We start from the raw sequence: 24,652 nt of genomic DNA, 5'->3' as shown, positions 1-24,652 counted from the left end.
TCTCGTATCCTCAGCTAGGTCATCGAAAACAAACCAGACGCGATAGTATCACAGCCCAAACATAAATATAACACTTACTGCGGGTACACTGAGATCAAACACGTTGGAGTTCTGTATTTTCAATTTGTCCCTTTTCCAAATTCAAAATATTGTAAGTCTTCATATCGGTTAAATCGCCGTGACTTATTCATAAAAAACTAACAAAATAAAACATAATACGTGGTTGGTAATTATTGTAATATTGCGTAGTTATTGCGGCAATATCACACTTTTTCATTTAACGTAGAAGATGGCAACTGAAAGTCAGGCTTTATACCTAACATTATATGAGTATACAAGTGCATAGCCATCTCAGTTCCAAGAAAACTTCGATTAATATTAAACTGTTTTATACATCGGTGGTCTTTACAAAGCAGATTTTCATTAATTATTAAAAGCACTTGTTTCTCTTAATAAAGGACATTGTTCAGTGTTTGTATATATGAATATATAATGATCGGAGTGATATACGTCAATATTTATATTAAATTGCATAAATAACGTGTATAGGCGGGATTTCGGCAATTGGACCAGACTTACCATTGGGCAAGATGACATCGCGAATAAACCGGACCGAAAAAGTGGCGTGATCAAGAAAAGGCCCAGCGGTGGGTGCACATGGCTTGATTTGACTTGACACAGACAATGGATAAGTGGCCGTAAAACTGCACTAGGAACATAATATAAAATTGACAAAACTCCAACACATGCATGCAATAAATAATTTTCGCTTTGTTCACTTGTAACAACTATAGAAGACTGTTTATATCTAAATAAACGCACTAAATTTGGACAGGAATCAGAATAAAATTAAAGGTAGCTGTTTATATTTTCTTAAAAATAACCTTATTTGTGCTCACAAGTATAGTAAACATTTCGAGTTGTGTAAGTATGTACTGTTACAAGCGGACGTGCGAAAACCCAGTCTACGCACCTTAGTATACCTCTTTAAAATAGCACCTCCGTAACAAACAGATTACCATACATTTTATTACACTAAGTTTCAATAACGACAATGTCAACACACAGATTCGTCACATTATTTTAGCGTTTCCCAAGTAATGCTCTAATCTTTGCTAGTTGGAATCTTTGTTAAAACTCCGAAGAGCATACAAATAGATTTTTTTACTGGTAAAAGCTAAAGTATAATTATAAAATACTTACCTACATTAATTCGCTACTGTTTATTCACATTTAGCAGATAGTATTTATACACAAGTTTGGCTTAAAATGAAGCATCATATGTCTTTGTGTTGGTTCCGTTAACTTCACGCACGGCCTTGCCGTAGCACTATCAAGAAGTTGAGGCGACTTGGACAAGAAATGCATGCAAGTTGGATTCAAACCGTCGGCTGCACAGCAGACGCGTGCGTATGTGTAGAGAGGTGCGTGGACTCGCTGCGTCGCGGCGGGGCTGGCGGCGGCCTCTTTTTGATAGGCTTCGGCTCCTCACGGCGAGGTGGCTGTTCACCTCCGTACACGTTCTCGTAAAACGGATCTTCTACGCCTGTGCCATAATGCTCCTGCACCCACATCGACACGCTGGTTTCTTTGTAGTCGTCCGACAAGGGGTACTCTAAATCCGAGAACTTCATGGGGCGTCGTTGCCGGTTCCAATTTACACTTTTGGGCTACTTGCCATTTTTTACGCATAACCCTTTGCAAGTCTTTAAGAAATTCTTTGGGTGGATTACTGTTAGAATCGGCCAACTTTTTTGGTGATGACAGACGAGTGCTTTCGTTGCGTTTTGGCGGCAAAGGCTTACGTGGTGAAATTGGCGTTGGCTCTTTTAAATTGAATGAGATCTTTTTGTTTTTCTTATCCGAGGAGGTTGGCAAATCATCTGCAAAATTTACTTTTTTTATAGAGCCGGTACGTTCTTTAGCGGGTTCGGCAGTAATCTTTTTTTGAATGGAAGGACTACCGTTACTTAACTTCTTTGCTTGCAGTTCCACTAGACAAGCACCGTAGGCAGCATTTTGTTGTCCGTATATACTTTTATCTGACTGAAGCGATGATGTTCTCGATGCTTCTGAGTTGACACTGTCTAATGAGGGTTGTCGTGGGAATGAACGGCTCGACTCCATACTCCGCGTTGATAGTCTTGACTGGCCGGCACGAGACGCCTGCTCTATTTGTTGCGCTGTCAACTGACTGACTATGTCTTGAACTCGCCCAGCGTGAACATCGATGGTGTGCTCTGGTGGAGGAGGAGGAAGACTAAGCTGCGAGCCAGAGAGGTCCTCGATTGTGTCAAGCGGTGGTGGTGGCGGTGGTGGCAGTGAATCTAAGCTCAGGGTAGAACTGAACATTGCATCAGGTATGTCTTCGGCCGGGGGAGGAGGAAGCGAAAGATCCTCTGTATCATTTATTGTTTGAGGTCTCTGCACTTTGTCGTATATCGTTGAGTATCCGTAAATAGATGAGCTGTTATCGACACTGTTCCTGTAGGATCTGTCTTGGCAGATGGTTTCGTAATGGCCGTATGTGGGTGACGCAGCCTCGTGACAGACTGGGCTGACGGTGCCTAGGTGGGTGTTCGTTGTGGTACTGTACACTGCGCTCTCCGATGTGTCTGTAAGGAAAAAGTAAGATGAAGAATTTAATATTTACTGTTTATGTTTGCCATTTTTTTATTAGTTATAAATTGCTAGGTAAACAATAGATTCTTTAAGACGAACAACTGGAGCACAATATTACTGCAACAGTTGTGAATAATCAGTTGCGAGAGGTTGTAACCATTTGCACCCACTCCATGCCAATGCCAAATTTAATTCAGTGCGAAAATGTTAGGGTGAATAATGAATAAGTGATGAGAGAGGGTTGGAAATTGAACATAAGCTGAAATTAAGAAGTAACGTAATTAAATCTAAATTATTAATAAAACTGAATTAGACTAGGTTTTTTGTTTGTTTTTTGAGCCAGCAATGACAACAAAATCCTAGGACTTTCTGAACGTACCAAAGAGGTATGCATTAACAATACAAAAATTCAAAATGAAGACACACGTGTATGTAATTTTTTTTAATTAATAATTCACTCGGATAATATCCCCTCCATAGATAACTCTTTGTACAGCCGTTTTTAATAAACGATCCCAATCAAAATAAGTCATTTGTAAAAAAATGAGTCAAAAAAGCTTTGTTTTGATTGGTCCATTTTTGAGATAGATTGAAAAAAGCAATTGGGATTATTTAGTTGTAAATGGCGGATAATCTCGGATAAAACACCAATCGAAGGTCAAACCTAACGCCTAAAATATCGGACTTACCTAGTGCGTGGTGTCGCTTGAGCGTAGAATCGTCTGTACGCGTGGGCCTGGTCCTCCGTGTGAGGGTGCCCGAGTCGCCTCCTCCCTCGTCTTCCACGCCACACTCGTCTCCTTTCTCCACCATTTCCTTGAGTTGGCGCGTCATCCAGGTTAGAGGTATGTTTGGCTTCATTGATGGCTTGCGTTTTATTGTTCCTGGAATTTGATAATAGTACGATCAATGGGTCACATCCTATAAGTACCCTTTTATAAAAAGTGAAAAAAAATCTATTAATACTTTATGTTAATCATCACAGGTCAGTAATTCTTAAAATGGTGCATACAGTACTCGACAGTACAACACAGAAAGAGACGCTGTGTAAAATTTTCGCTAATATACTATATTTTCACTATTGTTTAAAGTGTAATATTTACTGGCGAGTACTGTAATTTACTTAAACATTATAAAAAAATTACCCATAGGAAATTCACAGTCGAATGCGCTTTCCGAGGCGGTACCGCCGTCCGACAGGCAACCACTGGAGCTGGATGACGATGCCCGTGAATGTCTGTTGTTGGTACAAAATTCGTTTTATACAGTCAGTATGCAGTCAGACTTGCTACCTAAACATCATTAGGCGTCTCGTAGACGCTCTAAACTTAAGAAAAACTACATTCAAACTGACGGCTGCAGAATTTGCTTAACACTATTAAAGTCACAAAACCAAAAACTAATAGTATAATAAAGCAGTTGTTAATAACAGTTTTCGTGAAGTTTATAGCGCCTGCGCGGGCCTTACTCTATAAAACATACAAAAGGGTATCGACGTTCGCATAACATACATCACAACAAAAACGCTTGGCCTAATTATACAACAATTAATTGGACATATAATTACTTGGCATTATTATTAATGAAACGCTTTGCACTGTAATAACAATTTAATATCCTACCTGCCACTGCTGATATCTGAGTTAGCCACACTGACGTTACTGGACGTAGATTGTGCCGGACTGTTGATGCCGACCACGGCACCACCGTTCGTTTTCGCCGGAATTGACGTTATCTGTACATTGCAAATTGTATATTAAAAATATTAGTATAAGGCACACATTCGCGTGCAGATTTTATCCTGGCTCGATGATTATGATCGCAAGAACTGTGCATAATAATACAAATAACCGTCTCATAAATTACATGCGACATGATTAACGTACGTTTAACAATGCCTTAACGATGAACATGCTAATTAGTAATTACCTTAATCATTGTTTTCTGTGACTAAATAATACTTACGTGAGGAAGAAAGAGATAAAATGGTGATTAATTTAATACTAATTGAAAACATTAAATGAGATGATTATCAGCAATCATTGCATCGTTATCGATTTTGTTTGAATAAAAGAACAAATAAAACTAAAATGGCAAATTGTTTGCACAACATAAACACTAAGTACTCACTGAGCAAGATCGAGCGTGAGCAAGATGGTCTAAATCTTCTTGAGTTAATTCTTCTACGAGACTTCGGTAATTTTCTAATAGTTGCCGTCCATGCTGTAATATAATAGTGTGTTAAAATAGACTATATGTTTTGTTGTCTCTCCGATTAAGTTATAAGCAATGTCAATTACAGTAAAATTTAACACGTATCCTACTTTAAAAAAAACTGCGTGACTGCACAAATGGGAAAAAGCAAAACCTTTTATTAATTAAATAAACGTTTAATGTAAATAAACGTTTCAGTAGGATTTTATAGTGATGTATAGTAAGGAAGTGATGTAACCAGTAACGTTGGTACAAACTGGCGAATGCAAAATATTATAATATAGAATGCCATTGTTTGCAAATATTATGTACATTCGAATATAGACTTCTGATTGTGGCTACGGTCAAGTATATAATATGGCCGCAAACACATTATTTTAATCATGATTTTCGACCACGGTTCAAACAGGACACAATATATAATATACAAAGTAAACAAAGCAATTACAGATTGATTAAAAATATTATACTTAAGTAATCTGTAAAAATAATTGCATCATCTGCTAGAAATACAAGTAAAGAAAGGGAACCCTTGAAAGCTTCTCTAATTTTAAAATCTTCGTTTCATGAAGAAATGTAAAGAAAAACCAGTGATTAAGTTTCAACATATTGTACAATTTAATAATAAAATAACTAACAATAAATCGTAGGATGTTTATGCACAACACAAAAAAATACCATACATGATAACGCTTATTAGAAACCGAGCTTACTTCGGTCACCCTATCTTACTCCAAAACATGGGAATATTCACAAATGCGGAAATTCGTTACATCACTTCAAGGAGGTCATGCCAAACGCCGCAAGGAGGCGGCAACTATCAGGAAAGGGAAACTTAGAATTTATCATATTTTAATGACCTAAATTCTCACATGCCACCAAATACAAGGGAAGTTATGGGGCACTTTGTAAACTACACATCTAGCTATAAAGATCAAAGGTCAATATTATTAATTAAAATTACTCTGAATACAAACACAAAAACAACATATTATTTTTTGGTGGAGGAAGATATTAAACTAGGTGGAAACTACTGAAAAAATATTTCAAGAAATGTAAATTTACCGCCAGTCATCTACATTTAACTATATGTTATTCTTCTTTCAATAATGCAGTTGTATTAAGATGCCATTCTTAATCTATACAATCACGAATCTAGATAGATTCAATAATTGGAAGAATTATTGCGTTTTATTAAAGATGCAATCTAAGAATAAAAATTACCTTTGCTATTCGCATTGCGGTGACCCATCTCTCAAGCGTGCGCTGATCATCAGCGCAAAGGAACTTAATGAATTTTACACTCTTTGGTTGCTGCAGCCTCGGATGCTTTATCGCAAAGCAATAGTCAGTTGGTGATTTGTACTTTTTCTTCCAATTCAAACCTATGTACACTTCATTCGTGTCGAACGTCGCCAGGCAGACGAGTTCCTTCAATGTTTTCACCTTGTCTTTGGGTGAGTAGTATAGTCCTATTTAAGTGACAAAGTGATTAAGATTTTAAAGCTGATATAACATTTAAAAACTGATAAAATTCGCCTTAGCTATTTCGCTTAGCTAATATAAAACTAGAATAATGTGGCCACACATCGCGTAGCTAAATTTATGTTACTAACCAGACGGACGCAGAACACAATAAATTTTCTTCCATCCTTTTTTGGCATCATTCTTTAGATATAGTGGTCCTTCCATGGGGGGAACCTGGTGCCCCGACACAGATGGCGCTGCGTTCGTGGAGTCGTTGCTTTGACCGAAAAATTCCTCAATGATCACTTGTCTTGAATGTTCGTCTTGTTCACTGGACCACCCTGTGAATTTGAAATATTTACAAACATCCAATCCACATTATACCAAATTACAAATCGAATCATTAAAATTAAGTAGACAACTTTGATTTACCTCTGTCATCTTCGGTCAGTAGGAATTTTTCCGGTGTTTGGAAGAGAGAGATTTTATCCGGTCTCTCGGCAAATAAGATTTTGTTTTTTGACTCTCGCGTCCATAACATTAAATTATCAACAAGCATTTCGTGATCTTCGTATACCCGCTCTGTAAATTATTAAATCGATAAGACTCGATTGTTTCAGGCATAGGTGAAAGTTATTAAGTTATGTATGATTACGTATAGTTTATAACTTTTAAATAATATTTTAATTGTTGTAATAGGCGTTCGAAGCAATTATACTTAACTTAAACACTTACCCATGTGTAGATCAGGCAAATGTTCAACAATAGCCCATTTTGGTTCCATGGTGACGTGGTTTTTGTCGGCTAGAAGCCTCGTAACGTATCCACACGTCATTTTTTCGTCTACCAACAAGCTTTTGGAAGACCCATCCATAGAAAAGGCTTTAATAAATAATTTTTTGACATTCGCCTCGCGCATTCGTTCTAAGGCTAATTTTATTTTGTCCGCCTTCTGTTGGAAACTCGCATCCTGTAAAGTTGATTAAAATGAATTGATTTACTTATGTAATTAAAATAAACATATAATTAAGAACATGCAACATTGTATCTGAAAATATAATATTACCTTTTGATTTTGATGTAAACTTAGTTTTAAAGCTTTGCATTTTGAACTTGTACTGCTCGATGCGGACGATTCACTTGAAAGCATGGATACCTAAAATAGATAATGAATATTATATAAAATACTTATATAAATCCAAAAGTTACAAATCCTGATAATCATTCTGAACATTATGATGTTTCATCACACCACATCTCTTTAACTACAACTGATATCAATTCCTTAAATGTTAGTTAACAGCAATAGTACATTTTAATAGTTTGTATTGAGCATTTTATTTAGGGTTATATCTGTGTTCATCTTTTCATTTGATCCGATTTTAGTAGAAATATATGATAAGTAAAGTTTATAGTTTTAGAACATTCTTCCCTTGAAAATATATAAATGAACATGTATCCCACCGTGTCGCTAAATGCGGAGTCATTGTCGGGAGAGTCAGTCCGTGTGATGGATGAAACGCCGTCACTGCATTCTTTTTCTTGTCTTGACGGTCGTCCTTCGCCTGGACCCTCTTTTTCCTTAATGTTTGATGTAAAGCCTAGAAATATACAATTTTGGTCAGGCACAGGTTTAAAGATAATATTTTTTATACGAACACAGCAGTAAATCCACAGTCTCTGACGGTAAAACGTAGCATTCAGTATCAATTGACGAGAAATGATTAACTCGCGCCAGTCGATACCAATTCTATACTATGCAAAATGACTTAAAGGGGCTGTATTAGTAAAATTTCGCTTACTTGTTGACACTCTAGATATTTCTTCATCGTATTCGGAGTCCAGGGCGCAAAGTTCTCCCAGAATTGCGTCCAAATCCGCATCCTGAATCTCTTCCAGATTAGCCATCGAGAACCGGTAAGTATCAATACGGGGTGCGACTATTTCTAACGGTTTAAGTGCCGATGATGCATCATTCGACGAGTTAAGGCCCTGCAAGTAAAACAAAATGCTCTTACAGTCATACTCAGTTTTTATTTAAGGTCAGGTACGTGCAACAATAAAGCAATAACATTTCACGACTTGTTTTGTAATAATAAATACCCCGAAACTTCACTAAGCCCAGAAAACTAATCCTCGCCATAATAAATATAACTGTAGGGTGCTATGAATACAAAGCAGTCCCAATGAATTGGAGAATTAGTTAGTCAGACGTAAAGGTACTATCCCAAAACATTGTTGGGAATGTATTGTCTTTAAAACAATGAGCATAAGTATTATTAGTCGACAATTGTTACGTGTTGAACTTATAAAAACATTTATTACTTTAAAATAGTGACCACACGGATGTAGGGATATTTAATTATAGTTCACCTATTTATTATTATGCGCTCGATAGATCGTATCTTATCAACTATTTACTACATATTTGTGTTATCAAAGTTGCCTATATCTAGGAATTCCGAGACACTTTCATTCATGACATTTTGATTTTTAATAAATATTTGTGTGTCTTCTGTATTCTTTTAGCTGGCATGCCATTGACAGTTTCATTGTAAATATAATATATTATTTGTAAATTAAATAAAATGGAATCACATGTTTATATTTAAATACTTCCAGTATAAGTCAGGGAGGTATATACCTAAAAGTTTTTTTGTAAATATAACGTTTCGTAGTTAGTTAGTAGACTTGTATTACTTATTTATCACGTATTTTTTGTATTTACCTAAGTATATTTTTTTTTAAGTTTAACTACTAACTATTTGTAAGCTACAATGCGATAGTATGTTTTGTGTACACAGTAGGTACGTACCGCAAAATCCATTGCTTGTATGTTTTTATTATCTGTGAGGGAACTGTGAACACTCCTAGACTTGCCGCTAGCCAACCGAAAGCTCCTGTTTAGCGTGAAGAGGAAACCTCCGCGCTGCCACTTGCTAGGCTCGTTCACATTCATCATTTCCCTCGCATCGCAACGTGCAGCGTGCTATGACTCATAAACACCACTTCTCACTATTAGCAATTTATGCCAAAAGGCCGGCGTCCCGCGCCTTTTCAACCTCTTGTCATCTTTAAATTGACACAACAAAACAATAAAATGGAAGACGCACGTCAAATGAGTGTTTGTGTTTTCATAAAAGGAAAATATCCAGAATGGAGTTGCACTCTTAATAGGTAAACGAGTTTGTTATTTCCACCGCGTTCGGAGTCTGCGCGGGACTACGCCACGACCGCACCGCAGCACACTTAGATATATTGTGCACAAACCACTGACCTCGCCCATTCACTTGATCTAAAACTTAGTTTTCAATCACAACCTTTGCATTGCACTTATTTATTATATAAAAGAACAAAGAACGCTACTCGTATTCATACGAAGTCACTAGACGCGCACAGCGCGCGATGTCACGACGACAACTAGTTTGAGTAGAGCAGAGTGAAGTGAGTAGTATTACAAAACGAGCCATGAACGCGGAGTCACCCGCTCGGTATTCGCCCGCAGAGGCAGGCAACAGTGCAGGGGGGAGGCGTCACGCGTATGCCACCAAACGGGCGCGTTCGTATTTAGTGGGCTGCGCGGTGCGCACGTGTGCGCGTCCTGCGACGATACGCCGTTTGTAAGGCAGTGGCGTAGCGGTGTGTGCGTGCGAGCCCCCTCGCTCAAAATCCCCTGCACAGTCCGCGGCCCGGCCCGGCCGGCGCTGTTCCCGGCGAGCAGGCCGCGCGCCGTACGCACTGCCGCCCCCGCGCCGCCACCGCGCCGCCCCCGCGCCTGCTGCCTGCCTGCTGTCCCATGCACACGCACACGCACACTTCCATACCACCACGGTGCTTACTCGCGATTCGCATATACCTGACAACTGTCAGGACGTTAACTATATTTGTGACTTCACGCCACTCGAGATAAAATCGCGCAAATAACGCAATCGTGTTAAAAATACTTTCCATGTGTTCAAGTATGATATTTCATATTCAAATACTTTAAGTAATGGTCCTTATGATATTACCAATTATTCATAATTATCGTAATATTAAAATTAATTTAACTTCACGCTTTATAATACAATATTATTGTCTATAGTTATTGTCTATAGATATATGTAGAGCAACATAGAGTCTTTAATAATATAAAGACTATGCTGCTCTACATATATCTATAAAAACGTAATTAAGAATATAAATACAGTCATTTAGCTACATAGATGTACAAAATTATAAAAAACTTTAATTTATTAAAAATAATACACGGTTACATGACGCTTGCACTTTTTCAGGTTGGCTTATGTAATTATTGGAACATTTAAAATAACCAGGGTAACCATTACATGTTCAATCTAATATTCTTTCAATCCGTGATCTTGATACAAATATTGATCGTGTAATGGTGGATAGACGGCGTAATACTGAGGATCAAAAAGCTAAATTCAAAGTTGAGTTTAAGCCTACGCTAGGTTGAACGAATAAGTAATGATCCGCAATAATTCAGTTCATTTGCTTTAGTTTTGTGGTTTTGTTATGTAAAGTTAAGTAGGTAATCCTTACATAAAATCGCGAGCAACACAAAAGTTCAAAATAAAATAAAATCTACACACGTGCACTGGTTTTTAACACTTTATTATAAATATCGATGTTTTATAAAATAATTTTAAAAATACCATTTACAGATAATAAATAAGATGCAGAGTAGAGTAAATATAACAACGCAAGTCGCGCCGCGCCGTGACCTACGTTTTACGTCTGCACTCCGCACACATACACTTCCCGGGCTGTCGCACGAGATTTTTTTTTAAGAAAAATGCGTTTTTGTGAAATACTGTTACAAATCGCCTACGAAATCTAGTTCGTGCACATAATATCACGGAATTGTATAAAATAAGCTTTTAAATGTTGTAACTACCTTTTCAATCTTTATCAGTTATCACGTTTTTAACGTAACATTTTAAATTTTCTATATTTATATTCCTAGTTAAGATGTAATATACTATCAGACATAAAATAAATTAGAAGTCATCAGTCAGGTACCAGGTCACTAATCCGTAGCTATAATAGCAATTCCATATATCTAAAGTTCGGGGAATCCACGCGGTTTGTCACAGATAATTATCGCCCTGAGACAATGGCATTGAAATAACGTAGTATTATTGTTCAATATGGATTATTTTAAGGAAATTAAATATTGAAATATAACAGTTTTTTATTACCGAATAAATACGCCATCGGCAATGTCGTTTCGATAAAACTTTTGTAGGCAAGACTTTGCCATTAAGATTGTGTATGAAACAAGATCTTATAAAAAGTAGGAAACAGGTGGTGGTTGTAAACACCTGCGTGTGCAAACGAGTCCACCCGACGGATGTACGAGAGAAAAAGCTTTTAATCGATCTCCGAACTGGCACAACACGTACCAATAATAATACGTTTTTAAAGATATTGTTTGTATGTCACATTTCTCGATACATTATCCCTTAAGTGTCGAGAGTATTATACGATACTTTTCTATAATGATGCAAAAACTATGTTGGAGAGAAACATGTAGAGTCAGATCGTACATTGACTTGGGACAATCTTTATATTAGCCCACGTGCCACAAATAACAGAAATGACGTTAATTAAGTTCAAGTATGAGTATTATATTTTACAGACTATTTTTAGTGTGAATACATACAGATGTTTTTGGCTCTACTGGTACATGTTAAATACCACGTGGAACTATGTACTTACTTGAAGAGGCTATTTTTTTTTAAATTTTATGTGTGGTATATAACTATTCCATTAATATAATATTGTATTATATGCTCTAAGTACATATGAATCTTGATTCCTGTGTACTGTGAATATTAATTAACCTGTTAAAGCGGAGATATATTATAGTAGGAATACGTAGGGAGTATAGCTTATACGCTTAGCGTTAGAATAAAGATTAAATAATGTTATATCTAATATCTTACAGTTCCATATTTTGACTCTACCATGGTATTTATATAAAATCATGTTATAACTTGTCATTGAATTGAATTAAGGTAAGATAGCTGGCAGATGTTGTGTAATAAAAGTATAATAAAAAAAAAATCACGTGGACCTTTTCAAGAGTTACAAGTTATAATACCATATGTTATAATCTATATACCCATAAGTATAGAATTGGAGTATGGTTTATTTAAATTTAATTACTTCTACAATACGAGATAAATATATACGATACGATAAAACCTTTGAGCCAACTGGAAAATTGTAATAAGGCTGGTTTTACAATATTTTGTTTACTACATTTAAAAAAAATTGATATTGAATGCATGTGTGGTTGCACCTGTCTGCCGCCCGCGTCCGACGAGCCAGCCGGCCTGCCAGCTGCCTGCTACTTACACGTGTCCCATTTATGACCCAGCATCTATCATCTTCGCATTTTAATTTTTTCCTTTATTCCTTTATTTATTTAAAGTGCACATTGCATCATTCTGTGGCCATTTGTAACCTTATAAAAGGTAAGTTAAGTCCACAGTATGTTATTGAGATTGTACCTAATTATAGGAACAGAAACTTCCTTATGCATTATGATTTTGAGAAAAAGGGACGTAGGGTCTTGTGCCTTCGCTTAAAAACCAAAGGAATAAAATATACGTTTATGCTTGAAGAACGCCTAGATATGATTTGCCCCAGCAAGCTTTACCCTCATCTCTTAGATAGAGGTCTTCCTACTTTTAGCATTTACCTATTATCGTATGTTATCTTTATATGGTAAAGTAAATAATTGTAGAACTTAATTATCAGATTTACCGACAAACCGAAACGTTTTTTAAGACTACCTTCCCAAAATATGAACGAAATAATTTGTAACAATATATTCAAATTCCGGAATCAATAAATTATTAATACACTTAAAATTTATAAATTTGAAGAACCCATACGGGCTTCATAAACATGGGCGAAACCGAAGGAAAATAAATGCTTGTATGTGACGAAATACCGTTAGGTAATTAGTTGTACAATATGCACAGGTGCAATGTTAATTTATTCAGCGATTGCTACATAAGATATTCAATTTCAAATGACGCTGTATACATTCATTTAGGAAGAATTTATGCTCAGACCTTACAAGATGTATATTATAATTATTTGAATACACTATACAGGCTAATGGAGAACCATCTCCATTATAGAGAAGTAAATTAAAAACAACTAACTTTAAAAAATAAGATTTACAAATAGAAAAATTTGCGTTTATCATATTGTTCTATAATCTCTTATCTTTAAAAAAGTAGAACTGATTTCAACACCACATACTATTTTTACAAGCTGGTCCACGAAAATGGGCATTAGCTTCAATAATACAGATACTAAGATTAAAACATGAAAAAAAAAAATATACTAAAATGATACACAATCTGTCTTCAGCTCCATCCTTCATAATCATTACATAATTGGTTTGATGGGTAATTTCTAAAAATCATTTAAAAAATATTGGTCCATAGATTGAACTAATGACACATAGAACGCCTAGGACGCACCTAAGAGTCCGTAATTTTCAAAAACACCTTAAGGTCAGTAATATGGGAGACGCCATCGCAACTGCGATCAACGTTGATCAAACGTCGAGCCAGGATAAAAAAGCTAATTGTAATGATACTAACCGCAGTGAGGACCGTGAGCTCTCCGAGCCACTCGTTGAGCAAGGCTTCAGGGTCGTCAGTGGCGGCGCCCGCGCCTATTTCTTCTACCAACGCCATCTGAAAATCATACAAAATAATGTGATTTCGAAAATTTCAAGATAGAAGCCAATAAAGGTTATTTAACAAAATGCATAATATGATTGTTATACTAAAAACTGATAACACGCTGGTAATTATTATGCTAATTCACTATTTCACAAATATGTAAACACGCCTTTAATAAATGATGTATATTGAATAACCGGCCAATTTATTAATTATCTATTGTAACACCAAAGAGGTTATAGAGAATTTCCCGCCCTCACACCCACCATTACAACTCCTGTAAGCCAGGATCAATAGTGTGCTGAAGGGAAGCAGTGAAGCTCGGCTCTAGACCAAAGAGGATCTGCAGTAGATCCCCAAAACGGTCAAACGAAAACGTGTTTTTTTTTGTATCTCATTTTGAGACGACAATATCCCTCGGTCATACTGTTCCAAGTGCATTAAAAGCAATATGTTACGAAGGTGACAGATACGGGCGTGGGTGGAAATTTCGAAACAGCTGCTTGCAGGACCCTTATTATATCCTATTCATCGCTTTATTTTTGTTGGATGGCACGCGTTTACAAAAATCTCTTTGAGTTTGCTATTCTGCTATATTTTGAAGGCTACGTGAACGAAGCAATATCGTAAATGAAATTTTAATAATTTCGACTTTATGATCTAATTGAATACTAAGTAGTATTAGAGAGGTTAAAAATTATTCAATTATATTATTACTATACACAATTACCTATTTTTATATAAACAGACAAGCAAGTTAAATTCTGTATGTGTTGATTGCTAACAAAAAATTATAAATTAACGGTCCATTTGTGAAGAGTATCCCGGAAATGGAGAAGTTCGGGCACATGGCATCTGGTAACAATAACGTCATTTACTATGGACGTGTTATCCAGCGCTTGAAGCAAAAAATACAATACAAAATGTACCCTTTACGAACTATTTAAAGTGTTTTTTGTCTTTTAACCCCGATTCTAGTCGGTCCATTAGCTATTCGCATATTGATCACTATCGCAGCTGTTATTTTGTAAAGTAATGCAGCGTCGTATCTATTTTAAACCTAAGTCCTATAAATTTATGTCATATGGTAATAAAAACAGAATACGACGGACTTAGTTTATACTTTACTTTTAAAATATTTTCATAGTGATATAGTGCTCAGGCGTTTTTAACTTGTTTTTAAGCCATATAGTTTGGAAAACTGCATTCATTCACAGCCGCAGTGCGGCTGCATTGCCGCTGCCCAGGTTTTATAATTTGTATTGATTTATAAACCAGAACGGCAACTGTCACAAAATTTTCTCGAAAATTCCGTCAAAATAACTTGAAGAAGCTTAAAAATTCCTAGATATAAACAATATTATGCCAATGTGGCATAAAGAATATTGCCTACGTATTTTGATTTACGACATAATCTTCTCCAATACAAGTAAACTTTGCCTTCAGTCCGAGAACTGCAAGTTCTTAAGTTAATAGAATAATGCTAGGGATTGACCATGTCATAGGATTCGGCTGTTATTTTAATGTAAAGGTTTCTACAGGTAATATAACTAATACATGACAGTCAAACTTAACACACAAATAACGAATTCATTCGATTTAAAATTTCACTCGGTGTCTATTGGCCCCTGTCTATTGGTTTCCGTTTAAAGAAATGATTCCAAAGGTCTCAAAGGAGCGCGTTAGAGGTATGAAACGTCACGAATTAGCGTACAGAAACGCTTTTACAGTTCCCAATCGCGGGCCGATCGCCCCGGAGTATCGATGCGCAGATGTCCAAACCAGAGGAACAAAGGTATTCATTCAGCTCAGTCGGGTGCTACGCTGATTTATCGGTTTGCAGAACTAAAGCCTGACATTCACAATTCGCATTGTTTAAACGGCCAGGCAATCAGCTTTGACTGTATTTACGACAGCGCATCTCTCATCTTAGCTAGATAGTTGTATAACTTTATTAGAAAACTCTAAATGTCTGCATTCATTCATGATGTTCCCCATCCCACTATCCACCCACTATATATTTAAACATAATATTTAATCCTGGCATGGCAGTAATTGATATCACAAACCCACACTGACCTACAGTTATCCCACAGAATCGTTTTGACAGATGTCAACTGTAAAACTGAACGGTGGACCCTTAGGGTAGATCGGTTTTGCTTAATGCCAGCACGACGTTGAACTTAATAAAAGGAGGTGAAAATGCTGTATTTATATCACCTATGTTAGGGAATATATTTTGGAATCAATTATCGATTTATAAATGTAGATATTAATGCGTATTTATTTCAAAACAATAACACATAAAATAAATGTCTCTATCCTGAACAAGTAGTGTATGCGCAATGTTGCCAAAAGTACTGGCTTCGATACCCGGATCAGATACTAGAGCTATAAACACAAAAGAACGACTAAGTGCAAATATAAATTAGTTTTATATTTAGCCACACGCAACCATGTAGGATGTCGACTCTCTCGAATTAGGGGTGTGAATATGAAGGGCACAAGAAAATCGATGCAAAATTTTACACGAACATTTAATTATATTAATGTTTCATAAATATTAATGACTTAGATGTCAAATAGTGAATACTGGCATGGAGCCCTTTACGAAGCCATATTTATCATTCCATCTCGAACCGATATGAAATTTTGATCAATGTTATTATTTCTACAAGAATAAACTATATAAATAATACATAAAATATATTTTGTAGCTAGACTGCTGTATTGAAGGTCTAGACGTAGTTACCGATTAGATAGAACAACGGCATTATCAAAAGAACGTAATGAAATGTAATAGACAACCTATTACATCACCATTTTGTCGAAATAAGTGAGTTGCTTAACAGCAGTCGAATGTTTTGATACAAGATTATTCATAACATCCTGTATTATTCAATTTGGTGAAGTATGGGAAAGTAAAACTCTATTGATTCCCATTATACATCTTTAGTTGTTAAATTCATTTTACCATGTCAGATAATGTTGTTGCAAATTTTTTATTTGTTTCATTATTGCTTTATAGTTATAAAATTCATAATATCTTTGTGATTTTGTCCTAATATGAACAAATGTAGCCCACCATAGAGGAACAAATATAAAATTCTTATATTCTACGTACAATTCGACGATAATAACAATCAAACAGAATGGAGTCAATGGCAAAAACTTCAAAATCTATCACCAGTGTCGACATCACTGATATCGATATAATTAAAATTACAATCAATGACGATATCGACAACATTAATTTATGAACTAAACACATCTAAACCTTAGATCTAAAACGACATTTATGTAACCAATGTTGCCAACGTTAGCATCAACTATAACATCGGTATAAAAGAAAGATGGTGGTATATTCATATCGAAAAAATCGATACAAATATTGTCATAACTGGTATTCAATATTTAATTATATCGATATAACCAACATCGACATGTTCGATTCTTTGATGGTAATATCCACCCCAGCTTTAATTATTATTCTGAGGTGTCCATGACGATATTTTTGGTATTGATGACGTTAACATGAATGTTGATATCAATGAGAACGGCTTGATTAATTTAATTTCGACATAACACTTTATCGTTATCGATAGTGGATGTTGACATCGCAAAACTAGATGATGCCACGTAAGACAAAGACTAGGAGTAGAGTATGAAAAATGTTCTAATTTTATTATTCAGTTTAAATAAATGGTGGCGTAAGGTTTATGTGACTTTGTGATATTTAATTTTACAATTTGTACTTAACTTTAAAATTACACATTGGGTAGACTAATGTTATTCATTAATAGGGTCCCATGCCTCAAAAGGAACCCTAATAGGATAACTTTGTGTGTCTGTGTGTCAAGACCTTTTTCTCAAGAAAGCGTAAAGATATCAAGTTAGAATATCAAATTCTCGAATCTACGGTCTCTTTTCGCTATAAAAACATTTAATTTTAAATCAATGCAATCAAAAGAGATGACCATTTATTTCGCATATTTAGTGATTTTACAGGGGAATCATTAAATTTGGTAACAAGCAATGTCTTAAAATAGGTGTAAATTACTTAGATTACTTAGATACCTCACCTGCAGGTTCATACTTTACACGGTACTCTCTGTACGCGAGTTGAACTCACACTTGTCCGGATTTTATTATAAGATACAAACACATTAACAAATTAAATTTTACGCATAATTACATACATAATAGAAATTTTGTTACTGTAAATAGCATTCTTATCTGATTTCTCCTACAAATTCATAGTAAAATAGTAAAAATAGACTAATGTCGGGCCTTCATTCATTACGTATTATTTAATTGTTATATCAACTCATTGGATATTAAAGCTTTCACAGAATCATATTGCTCCGTTTAGTTAGGGGAAAGTGAAGTGCAGCAGTAGATATAAATTAACAATATAAATTTAATGTCGGCCATGAGTGAACATGCGGGTCGGGACTCTTGCAGGCTATTGTACGAAACAATAACACTAACAGAATTATATTTACTTACGAAATATAAAAGTATTTATTGTATGTATATATATGTATAAGACGTGAACATAATATTGTATTATATACGTGTATGTTTTTATACGTTAGTTACGTTCATAATGGATGCAGTCGTTGCCCTGACTGACGGAATTGCCTCTAATATTGACAACCAAGTCAAGACACTAGCAATCTTCTTAGATCTAACTAAGGCATTCGACACTGTGTCTGTCCCCATCTTACACAATAAGCTTGAGGAGATTGGCATTAGAGGCATTGCTCTTGATCTCTTTAAAAGTTATCTCTGTGACCGCTCCCAGCAGGTCAAAATCGACAATTTTATCAGCAAAGAGCAAACTGTCTCCTTTGGTGTACCACAAGGTAGTGTCTTAGGACCTACATTATTCCTTATTTATGTTAACGACCTCTGTAATATTTCTATTCCTTACTGTAAAATATTGGCATACGCTGATGATACTGCTCTCTTAATTGAGGGCACTACGTGGAGCGAAGCTAAATATAATGCCGAATGTGCGCTGATCACCATAATGAATTGGTTAAAACTAATTTACTTACCCTTAACCTAGACAAAACTAAATTTATTGCTTTCGGAGCCAGAAAATCCTCCCTTCCTCCTCTTTCGTTTACCATCAAAGCTCATAAATACCAACAAGTCTGCGGTTCTGGCCACTTATGCAGTTGTCCTGATATGACACGAACAGACAATATCAAATATTTAGGAGTGGTTATTGATAGTACCTTTACTTGGAATTACCACATTGACCTCGTTGTATCTCGACTTCGAAAACTGATTTATGTTTTCAAGAAGCTTAGTAAAAGTGCGGACTTCCATACATAAAAACTGTTTATTACGCCTTGGTTCAGTCTATTCTGTGTTATTGTATTACTGTGTGGGGTAGTGCTACTAAAACATCTCTCCTCCGTGCTGAGATAGCCCAAAGAGGTTTATTAAAGATCATGTCTAGCAAACCCATTCGCTTTCCTACATATGACTTGTACTCTTTGTGTGAAGTTCTTACTGTCAGACAGCTCTTTATATATCATGTGGTTCTTCGAAAACATAAAAATCTCTTATTTGATCCTGCCCTTAATAAAATTAAGCGTAGACCCACTTATGTTTGTCCTACAAATCCAAGTAGATTCGTCATTACTTCACGCCAATTCCACTTCATAAGTTCCATGCTATACAATAGGATAAATAAAGAATTAACTATTTACCCTCTTACATTCTACAAATGTAAAGCCCGCATCTTTGAATGGCTTAGAACCCTTACCTATGACGACACCGAAAAATTTATACTCCACAACCAAAATCTTTTTTAAAATAAATAAATTCGTCCCATACAACCCTATAAACACACACATACGTTTAAGATTTCTGAGTTTCCCAAAATTGTAATTCCACTTAATGACTCATTGTTTGTTTTTATCTATTTATGTATTTATATTTATTTATTTAAGTATTTATTCTTATTTCTCTTTTGGCTATTTTGTCAACTGAACTGTGTACAATTAAATTTATTTTTATAACTCAGTCTTGAGGTGGGCCTAATAACTGCGACACAGTTTATACTAATGCAGTTATTATGGTTACTATAGTCCAATATTGTATACTTGTTACTGTTCTAAATAAATTATTTTTATTTATTTTTATTTATAATATTCCATAGTTTATAAAAAGAATAACTTTTGTAGACTTATTTGTTAAATATTAATTGACTATTAATTTAGTTACATACATTAATATCATCACGCCTTTTTATCTTTCCAGGGATAGGCCTCTACCTCGTTAACATTATGCAATTAACACGCCTATTCCACAGCTTTATTATCTCCCATTTAATAGATCGCAAGTTATTTACCGGGCACATTTCCAAACTCCAAACTGATACTTAGCAGAAAATCCCAATAGCACCTTGCCTGACCCAGGATTTGAACCCGTGATCTTAGCGCGATAGTCGTTCTGCATACAACTACTTAACTGATACATTAATTACTAATTTAATTTGTTTGCGGGTATGAAAAATATAGATGTCTTGAAAAATGTCACTATGCATAATATTTATTAGAAAAGTACTAAAAATATAAGACGAAATAAGACCCCGTAGTAAGCTGATATTTATAATATGTTTTATAATATTGATCTTTCAACTGTATTAAAACGCGTTCAAAATATCGCGTCAGTTTATTTAATGGAAAGTGAAAGCGCATGACTTTTATGAACCTGCAATCAACTGGAAACACTGAACCATCTTGCAAATATGTTTAATTAAAAACCAATAACTACCAACTGTAGCAATTTTTTTTTCGCGGAGAAAAAACCTTTCATTAAACTTTGGGAGTTCCTACCCCTGTATATTATGCTCTACACCAGTATACCAATAAAATACTAGAAAATATCGATATTGAGATACTTATGGCAATTCCTGTACCTGACATCATTCATATGTCAAATTACTCCGTCGAATTAATGCGTTTTTCTCGATTAAGTTTACTGCGTCATCATAAGTCAAGGCTGATTTTTTAAACACATCGAAAATATTGTTAGTATATTTAAATATTTTTCCACAATATTCTGCAATCACATACCGAATATACAATTAATTCGTAACAATGCACATTACGTTGTTATAGTCTAATAGGTACCGTCGACTAGACTCACCGAATCGAATCGGATCGCATCGCATCGGATATACAATATAAACGCAATTCGCTTCGACACACCTCCACTCAGCTCTAGTAGACACCAGCTATAAACGCTCCACTCACCACACTTGACACTTCACACGTACACGTTAACAATCCAAGTAGCATGGCGTCAATAGAAATTATATCCCATTACCAGCCTCGCGCCTTAATGAATGAACACGACGAATGACCGCTGTACCGCAAAAAACTATGATTAAACCACTAGTGCTATAAAATGTATAAAAAAACGAATAATGCGTTACGTCATCACTATCGCTAAGTAGTGTACACAGATCGAAATTTCACGGATGCTTCTCATAAGTCGAGGTCACATCCTTACCTGATTTTGTGAATTCCAACAATACTCCAGATAATAATATCTACATCAGCAATCTGATTGATGTAGGTCGTTCAACCCTCTTTCAGCCCCATGCTCCCTCCATAATCTAATCTTGGCTCCTTAGGCATTTGTTTTCCATTCTTCGAAAATCACTTTTCTCGAAACATATCACAATTTTTTTTCACTATTTATATCACAAATTAAAATGTCACACGCGATCAGAATTTGCCAGTTTGTCTACTTATGGTTTATCTAAAAGTAATCGCTTTAACTGGCGGCGTGTGTAATGTGTTTGAGGAACGCGGCCAAATTGATGACTTATGCTTCCTCCAAACGTTGTCTCATTATTTGAATCATTATGCTATCATGACTGTTTGCAGAGCAATATTCAGAGTACTCAATGATAACAAATTTTTCTTATGATAAGTTTACGAAATGAGTGACCGGACAATAAAGTTTCGATATGGTAAGTTAAATTGAACACTAGGTGTTTCCCGTGGCTCCGCCCGCTAGGACATAATCTTTCTAAGTGCCTTTGATCCTACACCTTTCGGCGATTGCTCATCCACAAATTTCGCATTTCTTAGTAATATAAGTTAGTATTTTACTTCCAGTCCCACCAAGTGAACAGAACAAATAAACTGTTTATCTTTGAATGTAGTCGTAGTCCATATTGGTACAAAGGTTACAACAACACGGCGCGGCGGAATATAATGCTATTATAAACATTGTATCAATGATACAATACTTTGATGATGTACTGATTCATAATAATATGTTGGCTTAGCTCGTCTAAAAGCCTCGGGGAAAAATATATCAACCAAGATATACGTATCTTCCTCGTAGTGAGACAATTTTCAGAAACAGAGGCTGGCGCTTTTAAACAAACAAGGAAACAATGAGTTCAAGATTTAATCTTTAGATTAATTCAAACTTCACAAAAATACAAGAAAATGCTAGTATATTGGTTGATTCTGATAAAATTATTGCTTACTAGTACTTATTCCTCGCGGATTCGCCCGACGCCAGCCTGGGACGCCCTCCTCCCTATAAAAGTCCCTAGAATCCAGATCATTGTCAAACCTAGTGCCATATTACATCCAAATCCGTTTTCCTGTTCCTGATTTCACTACTAACAAACATCCAAACATTTTCACAAAGTTTACATTTATAATATTAGTAAAAAGTAAGACTAGCTTTTGTTCGCGGTACCCCAAGTGTGATTAAACTTTTACCGGTGCAAAATTAATACTATGTAATTTCTGCCATAAAAAGCAACCTCTATCCTTTCTTGTAGTTCAAGCTGACTTCGAACTAAATTACATCAAAATCAGTTCAATAGCTTAGCCATAATAACGTAACAGACATTAAAAGTTTCTTTCCATTTACATTATAGGTATGATTTATAAGTTTAATATAAACATTTATAATTCTCAGTATTTTGCGGTTGATTTGTTGAGACCTACGGTGTTCATGTTATTTAATAGCAGTCATAACAAGTAATATAAAAACTGCACACCAAAAAGCCTTGCATGTTTTTTTAACTAAGTGTGAAATTATTTCGTTTCTGGTACAGCATAAATATCTATACATACGTCTCAAATTGATTCGGCAACGTACTATTAGCGGCCGATTGTGTATCAACAAAAAGTTTGTCACACTATTGTTGTCGACAAAATGGTCACAGTTCCTATAATAGTACAACAAAACAATCGGACTTCCGTAGTCACTTTGGTGATTTTTCTTGAAACTTAATATACGCCTCAACCAAGGTGGCCTAGCAACAACCAAAATAGTTTATTTATACAAACTATTTTTTTATCCCCTTCTGGTAGTTATTACAATATATTACACTATTGGTAAATGCAGAGTAATCAAAAAATATTTAACAATGGCATGCAGTTTAGCACTACTTTAATCATATATATCCTTGAATAAAGTTTAGAACATCCACAAGGCTATTAACTAGATAGCAGCGGCCGTGTTTTCATTACTCTGCCCAAATTTAGATCAAATTCCAGTCTAGGCAGACGACCCCTCTTCTCTTTTAACGTATAACCAGATTAATTTAACGCGTCAGTGCTTCACCTAGGGATAAGACAATAGAAACTTTACATATTTTGATAAGATATTAGATGTCATAACAATACCTTGAAACGGTTATTAATTATCTATTATAAAATAACTAGGTATACTTTTATATTGATTGTTAGAAAGGAATTCTAGAAGTGGTATAAGTTCAGTCGAAAATTGTTTTAATATTTATAACATGACGTAGCATGTACCTATGCTATTTTTAAAAATAATTTGGTCGCTATGTATTTCTTCATGTAAGAAAACATCAGGCGAAACACTTCACAAAACTAAAAACAAAAAGTATTTATGAGTCTATTTTAAAGTTGTTTCAATGACAAATGTCAGGAGTACATGACAACTTTCTCTCCTTATATGTTATCAAATAGCTGTGCCCACAACTCCGTCAGCGGAGACTATCTCAGCCTGTTTTAATAATAATAAGATTTTATTCAGTAACCAACATTTATTGTTATTTAATAATATGTGGTTAAAGCCTTTCGTTAGGTATCAGTACTTAAATCAGAAGACTTCACACCTCTAAAGCTATAATATATTTTGTTTATTAATATTTTATAGTTGCTGCAGGCGGCTCCCAACAATAAGAACTTTTGACCAATGATATTTTAGCGAAAAGTTACAGATACGGCACCATTACTGCACTCGGCTTTCAAAAACAGCGCATTAACGCACACATAGATAACTTAATATAACAAACTACAATATGATACGTGAAAGTAGCACGACATATAATTCTCATTATTATCATATATGATCTTATAAGACATATTTTCATCGAATATTGTACATAGACGACGAACATTAATAGATGCTACGTGATATAAATCCGATTATGCCAATTAGCTCAACTTTGGTGTATCCATCTCAGACTTTTTGTAAAGCATCTACACCATCGATACATATGAATGATCTACACCTTTTGGCACTTATTTATTAGAGAAGGAGAAGCCAAAACCACAGATTTTTAGAGTTTTAAATGTCTTTCTGTAAGTTTGTACACGCAT

General features: G+C 35.3%; 1 protein-coding gene and 1 pseudogene across 1 annotated transcript; both read right to left on the bottom strand.

The window, feature by feature from the left end:
* The window catches only part of LOC119190896, a 19,760-nt pseudogene extending 19,163 nt beyond the window's left edge, over positions 1-597 (bottom strand).
* Positions 598-1,379: 782 nt separating this feature from the next.
* On the bottom strand, positions 1,380-9,958 carry LOC115455777. Its single transcript, XM_030184477.2, is given in 14 exon segments — positions 1,380-1,617; positions 1,619-2,615; positions 3,312-3,506; positions 3,768-3,859; positions 4,245-4,357; positions 4,753-4,845; positions 6,061-6,308; positions 6,453-6,644; positions 6,736-6,885; positions 7,039-7,273; positions 7,370-7,459; positions 7,768-7,904; positions 8,106-8,295; positions 9,119-9,958. Coding segments are annotated over 14 exon segments (3,117 nt in total). The 5' UTR covers positions 9,266-9,958.
* Positions 9,959-24,652: the final 14,694 nt, after the last annotated feature.

This window comes from Manduca sexta, chromosome 27, assembly GCF_014839805.1.
Source record: "Manduca sexta isolate Smith_Timp_Sample1 chromosome 27, JHU_Msex_v1.0, whole genome shotgun sequence".
In the NCBI taxonomy this organism is placed as follows: Eukaryota; Metazoa; Arthropoda; class Insecta; order Lepidoptera; family Sphingidae; genus Manduca; species Manduca sexta.
Note: the sequence above shows the minus strand (reverse complement) of the source record. Positions and strands in the feature narration are given on the sequence as shown.